The sequence below is a fragment of the Herpailurus yagouaroundi genome, unplaced genomic scaffold (assembly GCF_014898765.1).
Source record: "Herpailurus yagouaroundi ecotype Mexico unplaced genomic scaffold, PumYag 308, whole genome shotgun sequence".
Lineage (NCBI taxonomy): Eukaryota > Metazoa > Chordata > Mammalia > Carnivora > Felidae > Herpailurus > Herpailurus yagouaroundi.
Window position 1 is genome coordinate 4807150 of NW_024412525.1, and position 21450 is coordinate 4828599.

General features: G+C 55.5%; 2 protein-coding genes and 1 long non-coding RNA gene across 29 annotated transcripts in view; 1 reads left to right on the forward strand and 2 right to left on the reverse strand.

Annotated features, from left to right (window-relative positions):
* Nucleotides 1-230, reverse strand: part of GOLT1A (golgi transport 1A) — a 15322-nt gene extending 15092 nt beyond the window's left edge. The window contains exon 1 of one of the 2 annotated variants that reach the window (XM_040462153.1): nucleotides 74-230. In XM_040462153.1, coding sequence (XP_040318087.1) covers nucleotides 74-98 — 25 coding nt within the window. In that variant the 5' untranslated portion in view covers nucleotides 99-230. The remainder of the gene's footprint in view (nucleotides 1-73) is intronic. The other variant, XM_040462152.1, reaches the window with a different exon arrangement.
* A 2154-nt stretch (nucleotides 231-2384) lies between these two features.
* LOC121021610 (uncharacterized) lies at nucleotides 2385-4791 on the forward strand. Its single transcript, XR_005786605.1, has 3 exons — nucleotides 2385-2489; nucleotides 3408-3696; nucleotides 3860-4791. It is a non-coding gene; the product is annotated as an uncharacterized LOC121021610 (long non-coding RNA).
* A 133-nt stretch (nucleotides 4792-4924) lies between these two features.
* Nucleotides 4925-21450, reverse strand: part of PLEKHA6 (pleckstrin homology domain containing A6) — a 144009-nt gene continuing 127483 nt past the window's right edge. For 20 of the 26 annotated variants that reach the window (XM_040462131.1, XM_040462137.1, XM_040462124.1 and 17 more), the window contains 11 exons: nucleotides 21098-21209; nucleotides 20337-20476; nucleotides 19221-19370; nucleotides 17820-17949; nucleotides 17502-17608; nucleotides 16400-16576; nucleotides 15191-15358; nucleotides 14976-15109; nucleotides 14331-14476; nucleotides 9451-9574; nucleotides 4925-8824 (listed from right to left, as the gene is read on the reverse strand). In XM_040462131.1, the coding sequence (XP_040318065.1) occupies nucleotides 9459-9574; nucleotides 14331-14476; nucleotides 14976-15109; nucleotides 15191-15358; nucleotides 16400-16576; nucleotides 17502-17608; nucleotides 17820-17949; nucleotides 19221-19370; nucleotides 20337-20476; nucleotides 21098-21209 (1380 nt within the window). In that variant the 3' untranslated portion in view covers nucleotides 4925-8824; nucleotides 9451-9458. The remainder of the gene's footprint in view (nucleotides 8825-9450; nucleotides 9575-14330; nucleotides 14477-14975; nucleotides 15110-15190; nucleotides 15359-16399; nucleotides 16577-17501; nucleotides 17609-17819; nucleotides 17950-19220; nucleotides 19371-20336; nucleotides 20477-21097; nucleotides 21210-21450) is intronic. The other 6 variants (XM_040462133.1, XM_040462145.1, XM_040462122.1 and 3 more) reach the window with 5 other exon arrangements.

Sequence of the window (21450 nt, forward strand, 5' to 3'; positions counted from 1 at the left end):
GTCTCCCTCCGCCCCAGGCTGGATCCTCCCTTCCAGCCCAGCCCCCTCCACGGCACCGGCCCCCCCCACTCACTCTGCCATTCGGTGATGGAGATCATGCCGCAGGCTGCCTGGGGGGCCTTCCGGGTCGAAGCTGCCAAGGGGAGAGGAGCAGGGAGGACCGCGCTTGTGCGTGCTCCAGGCAAGCTGACCCTTGGGAAATTGTGAAACGGGCCTCTGGTAAATCATTAACTCCCTCCGCTCTCCAAACCCCACCTCTCCCCCCCTCCCCACCCAAACGGCTGCTTAAAGTCGCAGGCTCCCTTCTCCTGGATCTTCCCAGAGGACACTAGCCCTGGGCACACGCTCCGCCCACCTGGCGAAGGCAACACCCACCTGACCCCGCCAACGCCCCCCACTCCCGCGCCCTGAGGCTGAGTGTAACTGCTTCCAAGTCCTTCGCAGAACTCAGACTGTAGAGTGGACTGGGATCTCGGGCTCCCCGGGTTCCTTGCCTGGCTTGGTGGGGGTGTGGCAAGAGTTGGAATCCGCGTTTCTCCTCGGAAAAGTATTCAATTCTTCGTGCCTGTGGAGTCCGCTTGCTTGGCGCTAGTACCCATGCTAGACGCTAGGGGGCGGCAAGCCACTGGGTAAAACCTGTTGCCGGCAGTCTCTGGGAGAGCCGGGTTGGGTTACAGCAAGGGCAAAAGCGCCCCAGAGGAGTTAGACACAAAAGGCTTCGACCTCCTTTTCCCCAGCGGTGTCCAGCGTCGGACAGTGAGGTTGAGCCAGGGAGGATGAAAGATGAATTTGGGCTTGGGGTAAGGCTGGACGATTTCAGAAGCCTAGTTCTGAAAGTCCACCCACCAGCTGTGTAGACATGGGTCATCCTTCCCTCCCTCTGTGGGCCTGTAAAAAGAGGGGCAGATAGTTCTTAACATCCTTTCTGCCACCGTAGAGCCGTGGCTCTCAACCCACGAGTCAGCATCCCCTTTGTAATGTCCCCTCTATCCTGAAATGAAGTTCATAGATGATATGAGCAATCTACACACATCAGTTTTAAAAACACAAAACTATATAAAGAAGGGAAAAATCATAATAAAGCACGATGTCTCTCAATATATTAATGTTCAGGCAAGATTTAATGAAGCCATAAGTGAAACAGGCAGATTGCTTGCACCTACTTATAAGAAATACACTTACATTTAAGAGAAGTAGAAGACCAGAGAGTCATTATATACAAAACAAAATAAAAACGAAAACACCTTCCCCACCCACAAGAAAATGAGAGAGTAGTAGGAAATGAACAAAAGAATAAAACCCGTTAGGTAAATTACAACAAACGGAGTGTACTTACATATAAAAAGAGAAAGAGGGTAATAGCCTTAATTGAAAGAGGGATAACATAGCAAGGCAGAGTGGAGACAATGAGGAGGCGCGATGTGAATGCAAATGAACTGGGTCTTCTGTGTGTATTGTTAAAATAGCTCCCCGGTGCTCTGGCGGGAAAGGAGTAAGCGCGGGCATGTCACAGACACACAGAGCTCTGTCTTGAAATGCTGTCGCAGGTTGAGGGAGAATTCAGTCTAGAATTTGGGCCTTGGAGGTCATGTGTTTCCAACAGGCAGTGGGGAATGGAGGCTAGATTGGAAAGGGACTTGGGGATACAAGTGCCTGAGGACAATTGCATGTGGGCCCCCGGGACAGGGGCGGGGAAAGCTAGAGAAAAAACAGACAGCATCCCCAAACATTACCACACGGAATCTGTACAACTTAGGTGTCCGTGCTGGGGCTGCAAAAACTTAAAAAATCTAAAGAATGACAATCCTATGAAATAATCTCTAAAAACATTCATTAAGGCGATCTAATGAGATCTCCTGCATTTCAGGTATCTTTGCTGTAATGGTTGGTTCTCTCAGATCTCCTCCGTTAGATGTTTGCAGTCGGTCTGTGCTTGCTCAGTAAGACCCCACTTGGAACCATCTTCAACCACGGAAACAGTACTTGAATGTTCCACTGCATTGTGGGGACAATGTATGCGGTAGTTTAACTCAATTTTTAAACCATGTCTTTATTCCATTTACGTTTCTTCTCCATTAAGACCATCTCGTAACTTACCGAGTTATTCATGAAACTGACTTAAAAAAAACTTAGAAGCTTATACTTCGTACTATTATGAATTGCTGTATGACCAACTTATATTAGAAGTGGGTTTAGGTCGGTTGTACGTTTTAAAGTCCTGCAGGGTAGAAGACAGTTAACTGTTTTTGGAGATCTGGCCAGTGCCTTGCAGCCACTACAAGCTCCCCGCAAATTTCCAAAATTTCCACTAGGGGGCGCGATCACCCGCATTGAAACCACTGGTAGGTTAAGAACTTCCGCTCTGAGGTCAGAGTGGGCCTGGGCTTCCTCCTAGCCTCGTGAGACCTTGGACACTTGATTTACCCTTTCTGTGCCTCAGCGTCTTGGGTGAGAGTTGTACTTGTCCCCTAGAGTTAGAACGCGGACTGGTGAGTAAGTGCGTGGGGAGTGCACGGAACCGGGTACCGGTTCACAGAAAACACTTGATGAGCCATTGTTCATACTTTTCCAGTATAGTTATGATCATTGCTCTTGTTATTAATATTACTAGTGTTGGTATACTATTAAATGCTGTTATTGAAAGACTTCTCTCAAATGTGGTGCTTAACTGCTCGCACAGGTGTATAAAATAGCAGTTAGGAATATTCTCCACCCCACCCCCCCTTCCCGCCACCATGGAGCTCGCCTGTAAGCTTGGAAGACCGGAACCGTCCTCAAACTGGGCCCTCCCGGCCTGGTTCCCTGATGGCAGCGCTGGGTACAGGTGTCGGGCCTGGACGGGCTGGTCCACAGCCCACACTCCCAGAGAGGAGCCCCTTCTTTTAAAAAGAATTTTTTTTTTAACGTGTATTCATTGTTGAGAGAGAGAGGCAGAGTGTGAGCGGGGGAGGGGCAGAGAGAGAGGGAGACACAGAATCGGAAGCAGGTTCCAGGCTCTGAGCCATCAGCACAGAGCCCGACGCGGAGCTTGAATTCACAGACCGCAAAATCAAGACCTGAGCTGAAGTCTGACGCTTAACCGACTGAGCCACCCAGGTGCCCCTTCTTAGGAGCACGCCCCCCCCCCCCCCCCCCGGGAGGAGGTTGTGGGCCCTGGAAGGCTGGAGCTGGAGGAATAGAGGTGGGGAGGGGAGGGACATCTCAAAGGGCTGGACAGCAGGGGCCCTGGTGATGTCTTTGTCGAAGGCAGTGGAGGTGGCAAAGTGGGAGAACGTGGGAGAACGTCTTTGGGAGACGTTCTCTTTCTTCCCCAGGGGCCTACACCACGTCACCACTGCCTCCTCACATTTGTAGATGAATTTGAGTTTTCAGAGTTTTCATTCGTGTTCCCATTTGACTTTCTCTAGAGCTCCGTAAAATGGTGGTTGATATCCCCATTTCATGGACCAGGAAACTGAGGCTCAGGAACTTTGGTGATGTGTCCAAACTTCGGCAGGGCCAGGAGCAGGGCCAGGAGCAGGGCCAGGAGGCAGCGGAGGCTCAGGGATGAGGGGGCTGTGGAGTGGGCCTCGTTCCCTGGCCACAGAGGCAGGATCCGAAGGCTGGTTGCCTGCCTGAACCCATCATGCCTCTCTCCAAGAATAATACATGACCACGACGTTCCAGAGCAGCACTCTTTGGAGGGCATTCTGCTAGGTGCGTTTTCACTTACGTTTCCTGACTACCACCCCCGTTTCCAATCCCAGCCTGGCTTGATTAGAGGGCTGATCTGGGCCAGGAGTTGGAGCAGGCAGAGATCCATAGGCATCGTTCTTTTGTTTTCTTTTTTTTTCCCCCCATGGGCATCGTTCTTGGACAGGAACCAGCCCATTTGTGGAGACAGCAACACCCAGCCATGTCTTGTGCTCTCCTGTCCCACCACCTCCTCTCCAAGCCTCCGGCTCTGGCCCCCAGGGAACTGCAGACAGACACAGGCCCTGGAGAGCCGCAAGTTCTCCAGGGCACCTCCTCCAGCTCCAGTGGCTTTTCTCTTGAGTCTGCTTCAATCCCAGTTCTCCCGGATTCACAAAGGACCACAGGCGTCTAGCTCTCCTGGGGATGTGACAAAACCCCCAAATATACTCCTATTATTTGTTAAACACACACATGCTCTCTGCTAGCTCTTTAGGAAGGAGAACAGGTGTCCAGAGTTTGAAATCAGCCCTTAGAACCAGACTAAAGCAAAATCAGGAATTGAAAGAGGCCTGCCTTCCCCTTTCTTCTTTCTCAAAGTTCTTCTCTACCTTGAACCATTAATGCCTCCACCTCTTCCGAGACATCCTGCAGGGGCCCAGCTGAGGCCTGCCGCTATCCTGGGCTCACTCTCTCTTTCTACTCTCCACCGCATAGAATTCACAGGGCTTCTTGACTATGACCCAAGATTTCAAATTGAGAAGCTCTGATAAAGTCCTTCACGCTGAGTCCTTCACTGAGTACCTGCCAAAGGTCATAAACCCAAAACACTGAGGCTGGATGAGTATAATTTGGGGTGGCTTTTCTGATACCCCTCCCCAAATCATCGACCTTGTTGTCCCCTCAAGCAGAAGTACAGGGCACTGTGCAGTAATTGAGAACACCTAAGAATTTTCTTCTCCTGTAGTTCTACTGTCAGTCTCGGAGACGAGTCAAGGGAAGTCTCCAGGATCTGAACACTGATCTAATTAACGCTCGTTACCCAGGACCTTGCTTGGGACACGTCTTGATTCGGGGCTACCCGGACAGAAGAGATGACCGCGGTGGCAGCATACCACGGACCCAGCTTTGCTTTTAGCCACAGGGAAGGCTCCACCCCAGACCCTCTCCCCTTTTCTGCCAAGCTTGTAAGCTGCCCGGAACCGCGAGGCCAGCCACAGGCAGGCACAGAGTGAGAGACACACGGCACGTGTACAAACCATTCATTTTATTTCCTGTATTGGGTTTATACAAACTTGCAAGATACAAATGCAGAGCTCACTGGGATTCTTCAGTAACTAGATCTAGAAAGAATGCTGCGGGGCGGGGGGGAAGCGAACGTTCACTCTCAGTCAGGAGGCCCCTCCCCGGGGAGGGGCTTGTTGGCTAGAAAGATGCTAAAGCAGCTGCTACAGATGTTTGGTCCCCAACAGAGATGCCCTCTGTTTATCTAACTTTAACTTTTCTTCTAAGGTCACTTTTATACTAAATAAAGACACTGAGATCATACATTTCCTTGTATGGTTTATTGTCTAATGCTAGCAAATCAAATTGGCCCCAGTATGTGCATAAATAGATATATGTATATATACGTATATTTCATATTTTCCTTAGTTTTAAGAGCTGCCAGGTGGGGGGTGCCTACAGGGGAAAGGAATTGATTCCGTCTTGCTATTCTCAGCCCTGCCCCAAGACCATGCCTCTCCCCAAGGCAGGAGAGCAAGTATGCACAGCTTGCGACCTCAGAAAATCTTTAAAGTGACAGTAGCGGTATTTGATTACAGCCTCTTGGTTATTGATCAGGAAGGTAATGTGCTAATTGGGAAGGCCCTAGAATAGTAACCAGGGCTGTCTCCCGGTGGGTCACTTAGCCCTGGGCCTCCGTCTGGGCCCCGTTCATTCATAACAAGATGCTCCAGGCTGGGAATAGGGTGTCAGTAAATGTCAGAGTTGGGAGGTCAGGCTTCAAATGCTGGCCAGGAGCTCTGTGACAGTCCCAAACCTTTGATTCCGGATCTGGACAAAAGACTTCCATTGTGCCCGAAACCTTGCAAGGCAAGAGCCCCTTGCCTACTTTGTGGGTGGATAAGAGCGTGGAAGGCCGAGCCGGCGGAGTTCAGCGCCCCAGCGGCAGCCCTCCAGATGAAAGTCCCGGGGGGCTTCCTGGGCAAGGCTGAGATGTTACCTTGTCCGTGGGACTCGCTTCAGCCCAGAAGCTGACTTCGCAGTCTGGATGCCAGACCGAGGTACCGTCCCCTTATCAACAGCCCCCAGAGGAAAGGTCACAGAGGGAGACAGAGGTCGTCGATGTGACCCAGACCGGAAAGGGATCAAGGAGTGTGAGAAATCCGAGGAACTTGAATGTGTCTGTGCTGAAGGACCTGTGATCCCAAACGGTTTTCCTTTGGCCTTTGCACTGCATCCTGGCTCCATCAGGGAACAGAATTCTTGGTGCTGTTTAGCATAGGCTGCCATTAAACTGTCTGCCCTTTCCAGCAGACCGATGAAGGGAGGAGGTCCAGGAGCACATCGGGGGAGTGTGTGTGCCCGCACGGGTGTGCTTTTGTGCACACAACTGTAAACATTTCCTTTGAGAGGATTCACATCCCGTAACCTTAGACGGTCATCAAGAGTTGACAGTTGTAATCAAATCCTTAGACCAGGACTTCCAAGAGCCTGGATGCCCTGGTGAGATGCTCTCTGGGTGAGCTCTGGGGACTGGTCCTTTGCAGACTGGAGAATAGGACGAGGAAGCTGCCGGGGCGGGGGGGGGGGGGGGGGGGGGGGATAGGGAAGGACACAGGGTCGGACCTAGAAGCAGCCGCCCCAGTCTCCTCCTACCATTGGCCAATTCCATTCAGACATTGCACATTTTGAAAATAGATTTGCTTTTATAATAAAAGCGTAAAATAGATCTGTCTTAAAATAAGTCTGTCCTCTCCCCTTCTTTGGATCAAAAGGCATGGGGTGTGGCCACAACATGCTAGGTAGGAATGGCGTGGAAAGTGAAGGGGAGAAAACGGGCCTGGGCAGGAGTTCTGGGAAAGGACCAGACATCCAAACAAATATATATATTATGTATATATCTATAATATGTATAATCTTCATAAAACATATTAAGGCATGTAAAGCAACATAAAGAGCCAGCTTTATGAAACAGGAGGTGAGAGCGAGGTGGCAGGCGTTAATCCTTGGTATTTTACATGTAGTTCTAAAGATACCACTTTAAAAAAAGGAGAGACGGACAAAGAAAGGAGAAGGCATGGGAGGCCCCCAAAGAGCCGTTTCTTGTGGGTGGAGAAAGGTGCCGGAAAGGGGGAGAGGGCCAATCCCGCCCACCAGTGTGTAGGGGAGGGAAAAAAAACCAGGTTTGGGGTGCTCGAGCTGTGCTAAAGATGGGAAATGTAGCCAAAGGTCACGGTCAACACCTCTGCTAAAAGTGAAGTGAAATTCCCCAGCCTGCAATCCCGCAGAAGCACGAGAATATCCTAAGCACCTAGAACAGTGCCTGGTACATAAAAGGTGCTTGATCAATATTTGTTGAATCAACTGCCATCTTTACTTGCATATGAACCAGTAACTGTCCCAGCCGTGAAGGGGTGGAGAAGACTTGGCGGCAGATAAAGTAGTCGTTCTTGGGAAGTCTCCGGGCATCAGCTCTGGCAGAGAGAAGGCCCAGGGGCCGAGGTTTTTCCAGCTTCACTCTCTCCCCTCCCTCCTCTCTGGCTACAGTCCTCGAAGACGAGCCGCAGAGGAGGAAGAATGAACTTTGCTTCTGTGTCTCCTCCACTGGCCTCCCTGGGTAGGTGGATTGTGAGACAGCCAGGCCGGAAGGGAGTCCTTCCATACAGCCTCATCCGGACGCCTGGAATGCGGGGTGGGGTCCTAGAATCTGGCCTCCCAGATTAAGGCTGTGCTACCTCTCCAGGGCACTCGCTCAGCTGGCCCACAGCCCATTCCAAGGGGAAGGGGGACAAGGAAATGTCCCGAACAAGGTTAGGAAAGGCCCCAAGGCTGACTACACCCTACAGAAGACAGGTCCTTCTCTCGGCCCCTGAGCCTAGTAGGGGGAGGCAGACGCTAGGCCCAGACCTAAGAAAGAGCCATCTTCCAACCTGCTCACCCACACCAGCATCCCCACACCTTCGTCCCCACGGCCTCAGGCCCCCACGTGCTTGCTGGTGGGTCCTCCGGGAGCCAGTGTGCGGGCAGCCCGCGGATCTGGGGGACCCGGTGGAGGAGCGGAGCTGACAGTCTGGCACTGTACTTGGCACGAAGCTAAGGCTCCATCCTGGGGAAACCAATCCCGTACCCCCTCTTTGCATCTCTGCCTTGTCCTTTTTCTTGCAAACGATTCCTGCTGCTTCCTTGTCCTCCCTCCCACTCGCCTCCAACTCTCCCTTTCTCTCTTCTACCCCTTCTCAACCTGCCCTCAGACGCTGCACAGACCTGCGTGCTGCTCTCTACCCACAGCCAGCACTGTCCCCTCCGGGAGCCGAGGAGCCTCTCCCCACGTCTTGTCATCTTGTCTTTGGCTCAAGCAGGGTGGTCAGTCTCCACTGGACCCCCAAGGAGCACCCATAAGCAGAGATGTGTCAAAGCCCTGGGTACAGCCGGGGCAGTAGGGTGGGGCTGATGGGGGAAGGACATGATGGCAGGTGCCGTCCTCGGTGTCAAGAGGGCCCAGAAGAGGCAGCGTGTCCATCTTCCCCTAGTCCTAACCTAAGACGGCTCAGGGCGTCTCTCCCACCAGGGCATCCTCTTCATCAGGAAATGTTCCAGTAAGGCCATCACCAGCCCGGGCAGGGCCAGGCCTAGCTCCCTGTGACTTGGGCACCAGACAGGAGGGTGCTCCCTGCCCGCCCTCTCGGGCCCTGGCCGAGGACCACCATCTGAGTAGTGAGGGGCTTCGGGGCCGGGCGTGGCGGGCGTGTGGACACTGAGGCATCCTCTCGGCGGCAACCCCGGCCCCCAGCCTGGCTCCCTGCAGCATTCCCATGGGAGCGCAGGCGCGGGGGGCCGGGGTGGGGGACCAGGACCTCGGGGGGCAGAGGCGGCCTTCAGAACGTGGCTCTGTGCAGCTTCACGGCGTTGGCCTCGGCCAGGGCTTGCACTGGAGAAAAGAGAAACGGGTCAGAGAGGTGCTACCCAGACGAGAACCGACTCCAGCCAAGCTTCCCCGGGAGACAGAGGTCTCTTCCTGTAGAACCCTGCGGAAACCCGCCCCACGCCCCCAACCCTGAGAGGGGGACAGATGAATGGAAGTCCGTGTTCTTTTCCACCTGCCTGGTACTGAGCGGCTGTGTGCGAGGGGAGGGGAAGATGCACAGCCTTTGCTACCGTTTCCAGTGTGATTTTAATTTACAGGAAGATCTGGGGGTGACCTGGGGGCTTCCGAGGCAGGACCGCTGTGCATCTCAACAGGTAGAAGGCTTGTTGGCCGACAGAGGGACAGCGGGGGCCTCAGCTCTGTCCCTGTCTGCTTCTGGAGAAGCAAAGCCCGCGGGCACTGCGGTACCAAGCAGCGGCCCTGCCAGCCGGCGCCAGCCCAGCACTGCACGCGACGCCGGAGGGCTCAAGCAGGTGGAGGGAGGGGAGGGAGCGGCGGGGGTGGGGGGGGGGGGCGCGGGGGGTGCGGGAGAAGCGAGGTTGGGATGAGGGGTGTGGATGGCTCACGGGGGTGGGGGGCGGGGGACCCACTCCCCGCGGTGGGATGAAATACAGAAGAAAAGTTCTTACGTCAGAGCTCAGACCCGCATGGTATGGCTGCTGTCGGTGCCCCGTGGGGATTCAGACGATAGGGGGTTGGCTGGTGGAGTCGGGGAAGCAGGGGAGGTGGGAGGGCTTGGGGTGGCACATTGCACTGGAAACAGAAATGAACAGGGAGGTGAATAGGGGTGGGTGGGGGTGGGAGGGGTGGGTGGGTGGAGGTGGGTGGGGGAGGGGCGGGGAGGCGGGGCACCCAGAGCAAGCGAGGCCCTTCCCCAGGCGGCGAGCCAGGCAGGAGGCAAGCAGAGAGGGGAGCTGAAGCGGAGCTGGCCTCGTTCCCGGGCGCCACGGAGGAGCACGGGGTCCCCGGAGGAGACGGAGCGGTTGCGGGCTCTGTTGAGAACCAGTGTGACCGCGGCCGAGGCCGGCCTCTCTGGGCGGAGGCTCCACTCCCGTCCGTGCAACGGGGAGATGGCGCGGAGGGGACCAGCGACGGCGCCTTATACACGGTGGTGTCGTCGCTAACGATGATGATGAATAGTGCAGTAAAATCACACTAGCCCAGATCGTCAGGCCCCCATCTGACGACTGGATCCAAGTTGTCACCGGGGTGGGGGAATCCCCTCCATTTAAACGGAGGCTTCCGGCAGGGTTGAAGTGAGCTCCGTGAACTCAGACCAGCTCAAGGTCTTGGAAACACGGCCCCGCTATCACCGGGGAACCCCCTTCTCCTCAATCCAGGAAGGGCAAACTTCACCTCCAAGCCAAACAAATCATTACAAACCTTAAAGTGGTGACATTTGAATTAATGGATTTTACTCTAATTATCATTATGATGCCATGCTGAGACTAGCCAAGTGGAAGGGCAATGGGAAGGGGGGTTGTATTATGAGGGACCAGCTCTGTGCGGGCTCCAGGCCCCTGGGCACCCCTGTACGGCTGTGAGGCAAGGAGACTGGCAGACAGAACATCCTCACTTGGCCTCAGAGGAGAACCAGACCTCACCCAGGGTCACACTGTTTCCTTCAAGAGAAGGATCCTGGCATCGAACTTCCTAGTCCCTTGCTCTCCACCCTGCCCTGGACCTCATCACCTTCCCTGCCCTCAGCGCAAGAGAGGGGGCCGGGGCAGCTTCCACTGCATATATACGTACACCCACAGTTGTATATAAGACCTGGAACTTTCTCGTGAGCAGGAAGTTGTGTCTGCCCACACACAATACATAGTTTGTGCACAGGATCCGATAATACCTCCACACGTGCTGCAAACATCTCAGATATGTGTGCGCGTGCACTTCCAAATCTGTTCTCTTCCACGTGACCCAACACACGTGTAACTTCACATACAAACACACTCACAAACGCTTTCGAAACACACAGTTGTGCGTCTGTCTGTATCGTGGACCCAATGGTTAGTTATGTGGCAGCTTCGACTTCTAAAATAGTCAAAAAGATGGAAAAAAAAAAAAACCAGGCAAGGGCTATTTCAGGAAAGCCAAATTGATGTTCCAATGTGCATGCAGTGAGGCTCTTACACTTATTCATAGATGAGCTCCTTGGAATCCAGTTACTTTCATTTCTATACAATTCTTTTTTTTTTTTTTAATGTTTAAAAATGTTTTACTTATTGTTGAGACAGAGAGAGACAGAGCATGAGCAGGGGAGGGGCAGAGAGAGAGGGAGACACAGAATCCGAAGCAGGCTCCGGGCTCTGAGCTGTCAGCACAGAGCCTGACGTGGGGCTCGAAGCCACGAACCGCGAGATCATGACCTGAGCTGAAGTCGGACGCTCAACCGACTGAGCCACCCAGGCGCCCCAATTTCTATACCATTCTAATAGGTGTTGACCTGCTGGGTTACTACCCCATGGGAGATCAGAAGCAGGGAAATTAGGGGAGAGAAAGGAATCAAGAGACCTACTGACAGCTAGAAGAAGACACAACTGAGGAGGAAAAAGTCTTTTGCAAAATTAGATACAAAACCTTTAAAAGTGTAACAGTTTGGGAACATTTAGCATTGCTACAGTCTGTACCAACTATAGCCTCTAAGGGCATTCCCTTCAACAGATCCACAAAATAAGGATATTTACAATGATATTAAATTAGCAAGAGCAAGCAAAATGGGTTACGTGAAATATAACTTCCTTAGAAAGGCAGAAAAGTACAAAATACGTGTCAGGAATGTATGCGCTGCAATAGTTAAAATTCACATATGTAGCAGCTATGGATTGGACAGATGTGATACTGTTACTGTGTGTCCACAAGTACTACCCCATCTGCATGCATAAATAATTGGTCACGGGGTGCCTGGGAGGCTCGGTCGGTTGAGCGTCCGACTCTTGATTTCGGCTCAGGTCACGATCTCATGGGGATCAAGCCCCATGCTGGGCTCCGAGCTGACATCACGGAATGTGCTTGGGATTCCCTCTCTCCCTCTCTCTCTGCCCTTCCCTGCTCACATGCTCTCTCTTTCACAAACAAATGTCACACGTGCTCTCTCCCACCCTGCACACAAAGATACATCAGTACTGCCACGTGTACATATATACGACATACACACAAGTGCGTTTTATCATTCCCGATACTGCAAAAAAAAAAAAGCGCCAATCGCACACAAACACGTACGTTCGTAAACACCACCTCCATCCTTATATTGTACGCTCACCTACGCATATGTAACTCCGACGGTGTACCGAATGCCACCTGTACTCATAAATAATGGTCTCCACACCATATCCGTAGACATCTTGCACACGTATACACTCACGCCTCACACCCGAATACACACAGATACGTGCGCCTCTGCAAACACCACCCGAATACAGACACCGCACGGGACATCGTGCCGCACACACATATTAAAAATTGTCACATCTTCCCATATGCACCATTCTTGAGTCTGCACACATCGGGCACACCGACAAGCGCTCCAGCGCTCGTTACTGACCACACGCCCACGCTCAGGCACCACGCCTCCATCCTGTGCACGCCGCCCTGCTATTATGGCCCCGGGCCCAGCCCTCAGGTCCCGGGCTTGGACCTATGCCCGCACGGCATGTGCCCAGGGACAGTCCTCGCTGTCCCTGGCAGAGCAGCAGCTCTGGGAATCTGGGCCACGAGCCAAGGGGCAGGGGGGGACAGCGGGCTTAGTCTGAGGTCTGGCCCCGCTGTGCCATTTTTTAAATAGTTGGGGGTTTGGCAAAAGCGAAGTGATAGTTTGCTTTCAGCGCGTAGACCCTGAAATGTAAGCCGGTGTCTATCAAGAGGGAAATCTGATAGGCTGGGGTGGGTTCTGTTTTCATGGAACCTTTGGCTGGGAGACTACAGCCGAGAGAGCCAGGGGCTGCGGCGAAGGCAGAGGGAAGTTTTAAAAACAGTGTTGTATGCTCTAACCCTCGAAACAGGAAGTTGCCTTCTGCCCAGAGCATGGGGAATTTGATCTTTGGAAGATTCAAGTTCACTTTACGGCTAAACTACAGAGAGGTTAGCTAGAGGCCTCCGTGCAGCCAAACTGGTTTTGCCGCCCTTGGCTGTGGGATGGGGCTGTCTGAAGCCCGTCTCTTTCTCGTGTCCTCGACTCCAGCCCAACTGACAGCTTCTTTCTGAAATACCGCCCCCCCCCCCCCCCGGGGGGGGGGGGGGGTCTTCCTCGGCCACCCATCTAATGTCCCCTAGACTCTAACTGCCAGTAGGTTCTTCCTCAAGGCGTACTCAAATCCCCCTTGTGGTAGCCGAAAACCCTCTGGTTTCTAAAAATATCCATATTTAAAATAGTTGGAAAAAACCACAAACAGACCCTACTTCTCCTTCAGCTATTGCTATTTCAATGAGCCACGACCACCGTCACCAACGCCACCACGACGACACCTGGCTAGCATTTATTGAGCACCGACGAAGGGCCAGGCACCGCGCTAGGTGCTGAGCATTTATTGTTGACATTCCTTGCACCACCAGACAGGTATTTTGACTTGGATTTTACAGAGGAGATGGAGCCTCAGAAAGCCAGAATTCAAACCCCTCTTAATCACCAGCACGAAACGCCATGCCTTCCACCGGGCTCCTGGCCACAGGCCTGACCTCGCCCAGGCTACCGTCCCTGTGGCCAGCACCCCTGTCTCTGCCTCTGCCTCTTCCTCGACCAAAGCCCTTGTAACCCTGGCATCCTTCCTGGGCCTCCCTCTGGACTGGCCCTCAAAGTTCTTCGTCTCTGCCCTCACCACCTTTTGTCTTGAGGAGGAGGATGCGCTCCGTCCCCCCCAGGCTTCATGACATAATCGCTGTCTTGGAGCCTCGTCCGTTCTTCCTGATTCCATTCTCACCTTCTCTGGGGCCATATCTCAGGCTGGCTCCGGCCTCACCGTGTCCACCTGGAACCCTCTTGCTTTCGGGTCAGTGTGAAGTCCACTCGTCATGCTCATCTTTAATGAGCAGAAAAGTGGGTTCGGGTCAGGAGCCAGGCTGGTGACTGTATCACTCTCAACTCTGCGGCCACCGAGAGCATCTCCACCTTCCCATGTGCACGCGGCAGGAAAGGGCCATGAAAGGAGGCCCTGATGCCTGGCCCTCACTCCATGCCTATCACTCCCAACCAGACTCAGTTATCACCTTTTGGCTGTGCCTTTCCTCGAGCTGTCCAGGGGGTGCGGGGGGGGGGGGGGGCTCGCTTGCTTCCTGCGTGGCCTCTGGCTATTCCTCTGCGGAGCTGCTGGGAGGGTCACCATGGCTCTGAGCTCCTGGATGCAACTCTGGCTCCTCTGCACCCCGTGGAGCCTAGCACAGTACCTGGTGCTCAATAAATGCTTATCCTGATCTTGACGGTCTCTCTGTCCCTGGCCCCCTCGCAGCACTGAGCTTCCTCCCCTGCACCTGGTCAGCCGGTCTCCCTGGAGGAGCGAGGCCCGGCCCCTCTCACCAGACAGCATGCGGCCCCTGCGGGAGGCCTCGGTCGCCAGGGCACAGGAGATTTCAATCCGCTTCTCCTGCTCCTGCAGCTGGCTCTCTGAGTCCTGGGGCACGTCCACAAGGTCCCCCTCGCCGACAGGCACCACGTTCTGCATACTGAGGAGGCACAGACACACAGACATGGAGTGGGGGGCGGACAGGACGGTCCCATTGGCTTGGGGCGGGGGCCTGTGGACTGAGGTTGGCAGGGTGGTCGGAGGCCTGTGTATGGGGTGAGTGGGACCCTGGCCGAACACATTTTGGGGCCCCTTCCTACAATGTTTTAAAATGAATCAGAAGGTTCAGGTGAACATTTAGGGCGGCCTCGACGAGGAAGAGAGGTCACCAGAGGGCAACCCATCAGTTTGTCTTGACGACAGCACGTGCCTGCACCCAGCTGTCTTTTTGACCCCCGACGGCGGCAGCGTCGCGGCCCCTGCCACGGGCCCGGGCCTGGTCCGTTGCCTCGAGCCACGGCCTCCACGCACTCTCCGCTGGGGAGGCTCAGGGCTCCCACTGGCATGGGGTGGGGTGCTGGATTCGGTGGCGCTAATGTCCCAGGTGCCCTGGGTGCCTGGGTGGGCAGATGTCGTCGAGGTTCACCCAGGCCTGTTACCTGGACTTGGCAATGAGCGTCTTGATCCTCTCCACCTTCTTCTGCTTCTCCTTCAACTCCTCGGGGCTCAGGGGAGTATCGGGCTCCAGGTCAATGTACCGTTCAGGGATGAGGACTTTGTCCGGCGTGGACAGCTGCGGAGGGACCTGCGTCACCACCCCCATCCCACCCCCTTCCAGGCTTCCTCCCCCTCCGCCCTCCCGGACTTCACTCACCTCCTTATTGATGTCCACGTCATAGTGCTGGGGCTCCAGCTCCATTTTGCGGAGCCGGGCGATCTCCTCCCTCGGCGTCTCGTAGGCCTGCCCACCAGGCTCCTCTGCCCGCAGGGCCGCCTCCAGGTTGGAGATGTCCACCTCGTGGATGCTGCGGTGACGGCGCACCTAGGGGACAGCACCGCCGTGACCACACGGGGCCCCTGTCCTGCTGTCGGCAGCCATTTCCCCTGCTACCCGTGTCTCCAGACAGCGCAAAACAGGCCTGTGTCCTCCCTGCTCGTCACGCCCCATCCGGCCACCGCCCCGCGGCCCCACCGCCCGGCCATGTTCCTTCCGTGCTGCTTGTCCAGAGCGAGGACGCCTGCAAAGGCCCAGACGCAAAAATCTCATCGATAGGTCTCGTCAGTACTTGGTACTTCCCATCTGGCTGTAGCCTGTGTTCCCATTCTGTGCCATACGTTTTGGGCAGTTGATTAGTGTGCCTGACACTGGCCTTTAGTTGTTGCGTATCAGACAACCCCCAACCCACCAGGTAGAATGCAAGCTGGTTGAGGGTAGGACTTACGAATCGTAATTTTCCTGTATTTTTGAAACGTGGTGGAAAGAAAACTTAGGCAGATGCCTGGGGCTACTCCCAGCTCCACACTCAATACCTGTGTGGCCCAGGAATCCTTAATTTCTCCTGACTTTGTGTCCCTGTCTCCCAAACAGGGGTGATAATTCCGAACCTCGCGCTGCTGAGGGACCCGAATAGAGCAACATGAGGTTTGGGAACGGTACCAGGTGACAGGGTGGCATCGTGATGATCTTCAGTATGTATCTTTCAATACACAGAAAACGCTCTAGAAATTGCGTGAGCGATGCCTCTCTCTGGGCGGTGAACTTCGCACTATTCCGTGTTAAGTGAGTTGTGTATACTTCATTTCCACTAAAGCAATCAACGCATTCTTTGGGGGGGGGGGGGAGAGTTATTTTTCTTTCAACGCACAAAAAGGAATACTTGCGGCAGTGAATCGTCTGCCTAGTGGGGAGAAGTCTCCCCCCCCCACCCCGCCTCGTTCTCCCCAGGTGCCCAGCTCGGGCCCTTCCCAGCCCCTCTCCCAGTGCCCCGCACCCAACTGCCCCGGCCCAGGCTGGTCACCCACTGGGAGTGGACACTGTTGGCAGATGCCGGGCCAGGCCCGTGGGTCGCTGCGAGGACATTACCACTTTGTAGGCGGGCCGCGTAGCAGGGTCCGGGGCCGGACTGGCCGGGAGCTGTAGGCTCCTTCGCTTCTCCTTCATAGAGCCGCTCTGGTGCCTCCGCATGCGGTCGATCTGTTCCTCCACACTCATCTTGACCTTGCCCTCGCCAGGAAACACGGCACTCTTGGGGCGCTCCTGCTGCAGGGGGAGAACGGGGCTCTGACACGTGCCTCGTCTGCCCTCCCAGCTTCTTCACCTGCCCTAATCCCTTAGATTTCCCTTCTCTGGGAAGCCTGTCCATAGCGGGTTAAAGAATAGCCCCTAAGACATACGTCCAGGTCCTAACCCCCTAGTAACTGTGAATGTGACCTTATTTGGAAATAAGGTCTTGGCAGGTGTGATTAAGGTAAGGATCTCAAGAAGAGAGCATCCTGAATTAGAGTGGACCCGAAACCCAATCATGGGGGTCCTTACAAGAGACGGAAAAAAAGAAGACGGAGTAGAAGGAGATGTGAAGGTAGGAGTGCCTACTGGAGTGTTGGGTCTACAAGCCAAAGAACAGCAAAGATTGCCTGCAATGCCAGAAGCTAGGACAGAGGCACTGGACGGGGTGCTCCCTCAGACCCTCCAGAGGGAACCAACCCTGATGATCTCGATTCGGGACTCCTGGCCTCCACAACTCTGAGAGAATAAACTTCTGTTGTTTTAAGGCCCCAAGTGTGGGATGCTTTGTTAAGTTCCTGGCAGCCCTCGGAAACACATCTACGACCTTAGGTCGGCTCATTTGACCCTGATTTTTGCTGGATTTGTATTTCATTGCTGGCACCTTATAATAATTTTGTTCAACATCCTTCTATCTTTCTCATGAATTAGGGCCACGGCAAATTTGAGAATTGTTAGGAAGATCAGAACAATGAAAGTAATGTGTATCTTCCTTGTCCCTTGTCCCTCGATATGGCTTCCTGAAGGAAGGCTTCTCCAGTGGAGCTGTTGCCCCCTCCTACTTGTCCTGCCTTCCTCCTCCCGCCCGGGGTTTCTTGATGGTGGACAGATGGGCAGACACAGAGAGGCCTCAGCCCAGCTCAGGCCCACTCGGGCCTCGGCGCCCACAGATCGTACTCACCCGGGAGGAGAGTCCGTTGGTGAGCCCATCGGCACTCCTCCTCACCACCCTTGACGGGGTTACCTCTTCATCGGTGGGCGACTTCGTCCGAGGGGGCACAATGCCAACTGTAGGGAGGCAGAAGAACTGGTGGGCCTCCTGGAGAAGCAGGAGGGCAGACACACAGGGGAGCCTGCGTCTAGAGGCGGCTCAGTGCCACCTGTGGCTGAGATGAAAGGCCGAGGATGGGTGGGCACTCAGGCTTTGGTTGTGATGATGCACCTGGGCCGCTCTCCGACTCTTGGCCTTGCGTCTAGGGGAGGATGGGACAGGAAGTACCTTTGTTGAGAGCTGTCTGCTTCTCTGCCTCCGCCTCTTGCCTGGTGGGCACCAGGTTGATGTCTCTGGCGGTGTCCAGGGGTGACGTCTGGTGGGGGTCTTTCTTGCTTTGCTCATAGCTTGCCTTGGGCTGGGGAGGAAAAAGGAGGAGACGGTTGGTGCCCTAGGGACTGCTGAGGATTTGGCCCCCAGGGGTGTTTCTTTGTTTTGCAATGGCTGGAGCACAGACCCTTGAAAACAAGGGATAAGGAAACTCTAAGTGAGCCAGCTGGGAAGCAGGCAGGGGTGAGATCGAGCCTCCCACTCAGGCCACTTTAAGGCTGGCCAATGCTGGCTCATCTTGGGGAGTGAGGGCTCAGGGCTTCCAGGAGGCCCTCAGCAGAGGCCCATCAGGGAGGCCCCTCAACCTGACCAGTCCTTACGGCAAACGCCAAGAAGCACAGACTCTGCTGTAAGCCAGAGAGGAGGAATGGCCAGAGGAGGGGTCTATGAGGCCGAGGATCTCTGAGGATTCTGTTGGAATCGCACGCAAAACTTAAGCAAAAGAACCAGCTGGGCTTTGGTACCAAGATTCTGGGCGACGGAAAAGTGTGCTTAGCTTGAGGGCTCGCAGAATCATGAGACTCGAAGGGGCTTCAGATACCACCTGCACCCCCTTTTGCCCCCATCGTGCCGCTGAAGAGTCTAAGTGTCAGTGAGGTGCACACAGAAAGACTGGGCCAAAGGCCAGAAACCCCGGCTCTAGTCCAGGGAGAGAGCACAGGTGAGCCCCATCACCTCCCCTCATCTGGAAAGCGTGGCCCGCTTTGCCCCCCTCACTGGCAGCCCCTCGGGGCGGTGCAGATACGGCAACTGAGCAAAGATGGAAATACGGTTCCCTGTTTTAGGCACAGGACTCTTTCTACTCACCGTGCAACCTCTTGCCAGCCTAACTGTACCTCTCTCCTGGGAGAGGGGCTGGGGAGCCAGAACGGGGCAGAAAAGGGGACCCTGTATTCTTACATCCCAGGGCCGAGGAAAGCCAAGAGGACACAGGCAAGGCAGAGACAGAGACAGCACAAGAGGACCGGCGTCTAAGGCGGACAGGAGCAGGAGGGGATGGGAATGGCACCGGTCGCTGCGGGTCCCTGGCCTTTCCTGGCCGGCTGGTGCTGGCAGCCAGGGGCTGCCCGGGAGCCGCGGCACGGAGTGGGACAACTCATTGTCCCCCCGTCCACGGAGAGCACCAAGGGGAAAGCCTTCTCTGCCATCCCTCTCCTTATCCCAGGGTCCAACTGGGCAGCTGTGGGAAATGACTACTGGAATGGGGAAAATGGCTCTGTGCCCTGCCCCGCCCCCTCGCCTGGCCGTTCGCCCCGCTCCCTCCGCCCCTGCCCTCCAGGACCCGAGGGTGCTGGGTACCTGACCCCTGGCTGGCTCGCCACGGCGGTGCCAGGAAGGGGAGCTGGGGTACGGCCAGAAGCGGCTCTCGCTAGGGAGTGGAGGCACGTTTGGAGGAGACTCCAGGGGGACGTAGGCTTTGGGAAGGGGGGGCCGCGGCGGGCCGGGCTCCTGAGGCAGAGAGAAGCCAGAGCATTAGGAGGAAGGAGAGCAGCCACTGTGAGAGCAGGAGAAAAGAGCGTTAGCAGGCGGACAGACAACTTCGCGGAGACCTGCGGCCCCCATCGTGGACATCCGGGGCCCTGGACCACCGGACTCCCACCCGCCGCCCGGATGGAGCTCCAGCTCCGGACTGGACTCTCAGCCCGGCCTCAGGGCCCTCTTCAGCAGAGCCCCCGCCTGTGACTGCTGCCCCCACCGTCCCCCCATTTTTCTCCAAAGCTCCCTGCTCGCTGTCTCATCATCGCGCCGGGCACGTTCGTGCCCCTGTGTCTTTTGCTTCTGCCGCCCCTCCTGTCTGTGATGCCTTTCCCTCGTTCCTCTGACTGTCCCAATGCCTAGTGGCCCAAAGTTCCACCGTCTCTTGGGAATATCAGAGCGTTTATGGTCAATACTGAGACACACACCGCCACGCTCCAGAGGCTGGCTGTTTCCTATAAATTGGTCTCGGTCGGCACCGGACGCTGGGCTCCCCAAGTGGAGGGCTGTGGGCACACACGGGCACATGGCTGAGAGGGCCTCACACCGTCCCTGGCCCCTGGGAGAGCCCCTGTAAACTCTTGCTGACTGGCTAGGAAACTGCTCCCCACGCTGACTCTCCACCCTCTCGTGTGCGGGAAAGCTCCGGATTTAAATCCCCACTAAGTGGTATCTTTGTTAACCATCCTGCTGTTTGGGAAGAGACTTCCCCGGAAGGAAGCTAAAGATGGCAAGTGCAGATGAGAGCAAGGAAAGGAGAAATCTGGAAGGAGGTCCGCCAAACTGGGCGCAAGACGACGACTGCCTCGGACCGAAAGCCAAAGCTCTAGGACTGGCGGCCTCTGGGGCAGGGAGGGGCACAGAATCCGGGCCTTTCAGGCAGATGAGGACCTGCTCCCCCCTCCCCCGCCTACCTTCTACTCCATTTTCTCAGCTTACCTCACTGGATCCGGGCTTGGTGGGGGACCCCTGTGAGCCGGACACCAGTGAAAAGGGGCTCAGGGGGCTGGTGAGACTGGCAGAGCTGAGAGGGCTGGCGGGGCTGTTGGAGCTGTAGGTGGCCGTGGGGCCAAGGCCTCCTGGGGGCAGAGGAGAGGAGAGGTGAGGGATGATAGGGTAGGGGTGTGGCCAGGCATGTGGATGGGCTCCACAGGTGGAGGAGGCAGGGGAGGACCCAGGGACGTGGGAGGAAGGTTCCAGGGCCACCTGGGCCTGCTGAAGGGACTTATTATGGGGGCTGGGGTGCAGGCTGGCCGTGGAGAACTGTGCAGGGACAGGGGACGATGACGGACGGAAAGGACACTGTTGCCTTTGAGATGTCAAAGAAAGCCAGCCCAAAGTCCAGCCCAAAGGGCTTCAGGAAGACATTAAGGTAGTGGCTTCAGATCGCCAATGGGCCCATGGGCTTAGGGGTGGGGAGAGGCATAGGTGTTCTTTGACCTTTTCTGGGGAGGAATCTAGACCATCAGGGTCAACAGTGTCTCAGAGGGGTCTGGTGCATTCTGGGAGGAGAGGAGGGAGTAAGGGAGTCGTACCTACCCTCCCGGGGGAAGATTCTGGAGGCCTGAGAGGGCCCTGACTAGCTCTGAGCTCAGCGTAAGGGCCTGGAGAGGTGGGAGCTGACAGATGTGGGATGGACGCCAGAGACACCAGAGCATTTCTGGCGAGCGTTTCAGGAGGCTGGTGGAGAAGGCACCCACCTCTGTGCTTGGCCGTGTCCGTGCCCCGGGACGGGTTATTTTTCCTCAGCCCCTCCATCACATCCTGGATCCTCCAGATTTCCTTCTGGATTTGCCGGTTGAGTACCTCATTCTGAAACGGCAGAAGAGCAGGTCAAGGGAGGTGGCCGTGAGGAGCGCCCCAGCCTCCTCCCTGCATCCCTTTGGGCCGGCGGTAGACAAGAGCCCCGGGCGCACGCGCACGCTGACGCGCACACAGCCCTCCAGCACGTTCCTCTTTCTCACGGGAAGACTGTGCCCCCCCTCGGCTTCTGCAAAATGGAATGCGGGAATTGCCAGAGGAGAGGGCCCTGCTATCACAGTCAAGAGCCCCG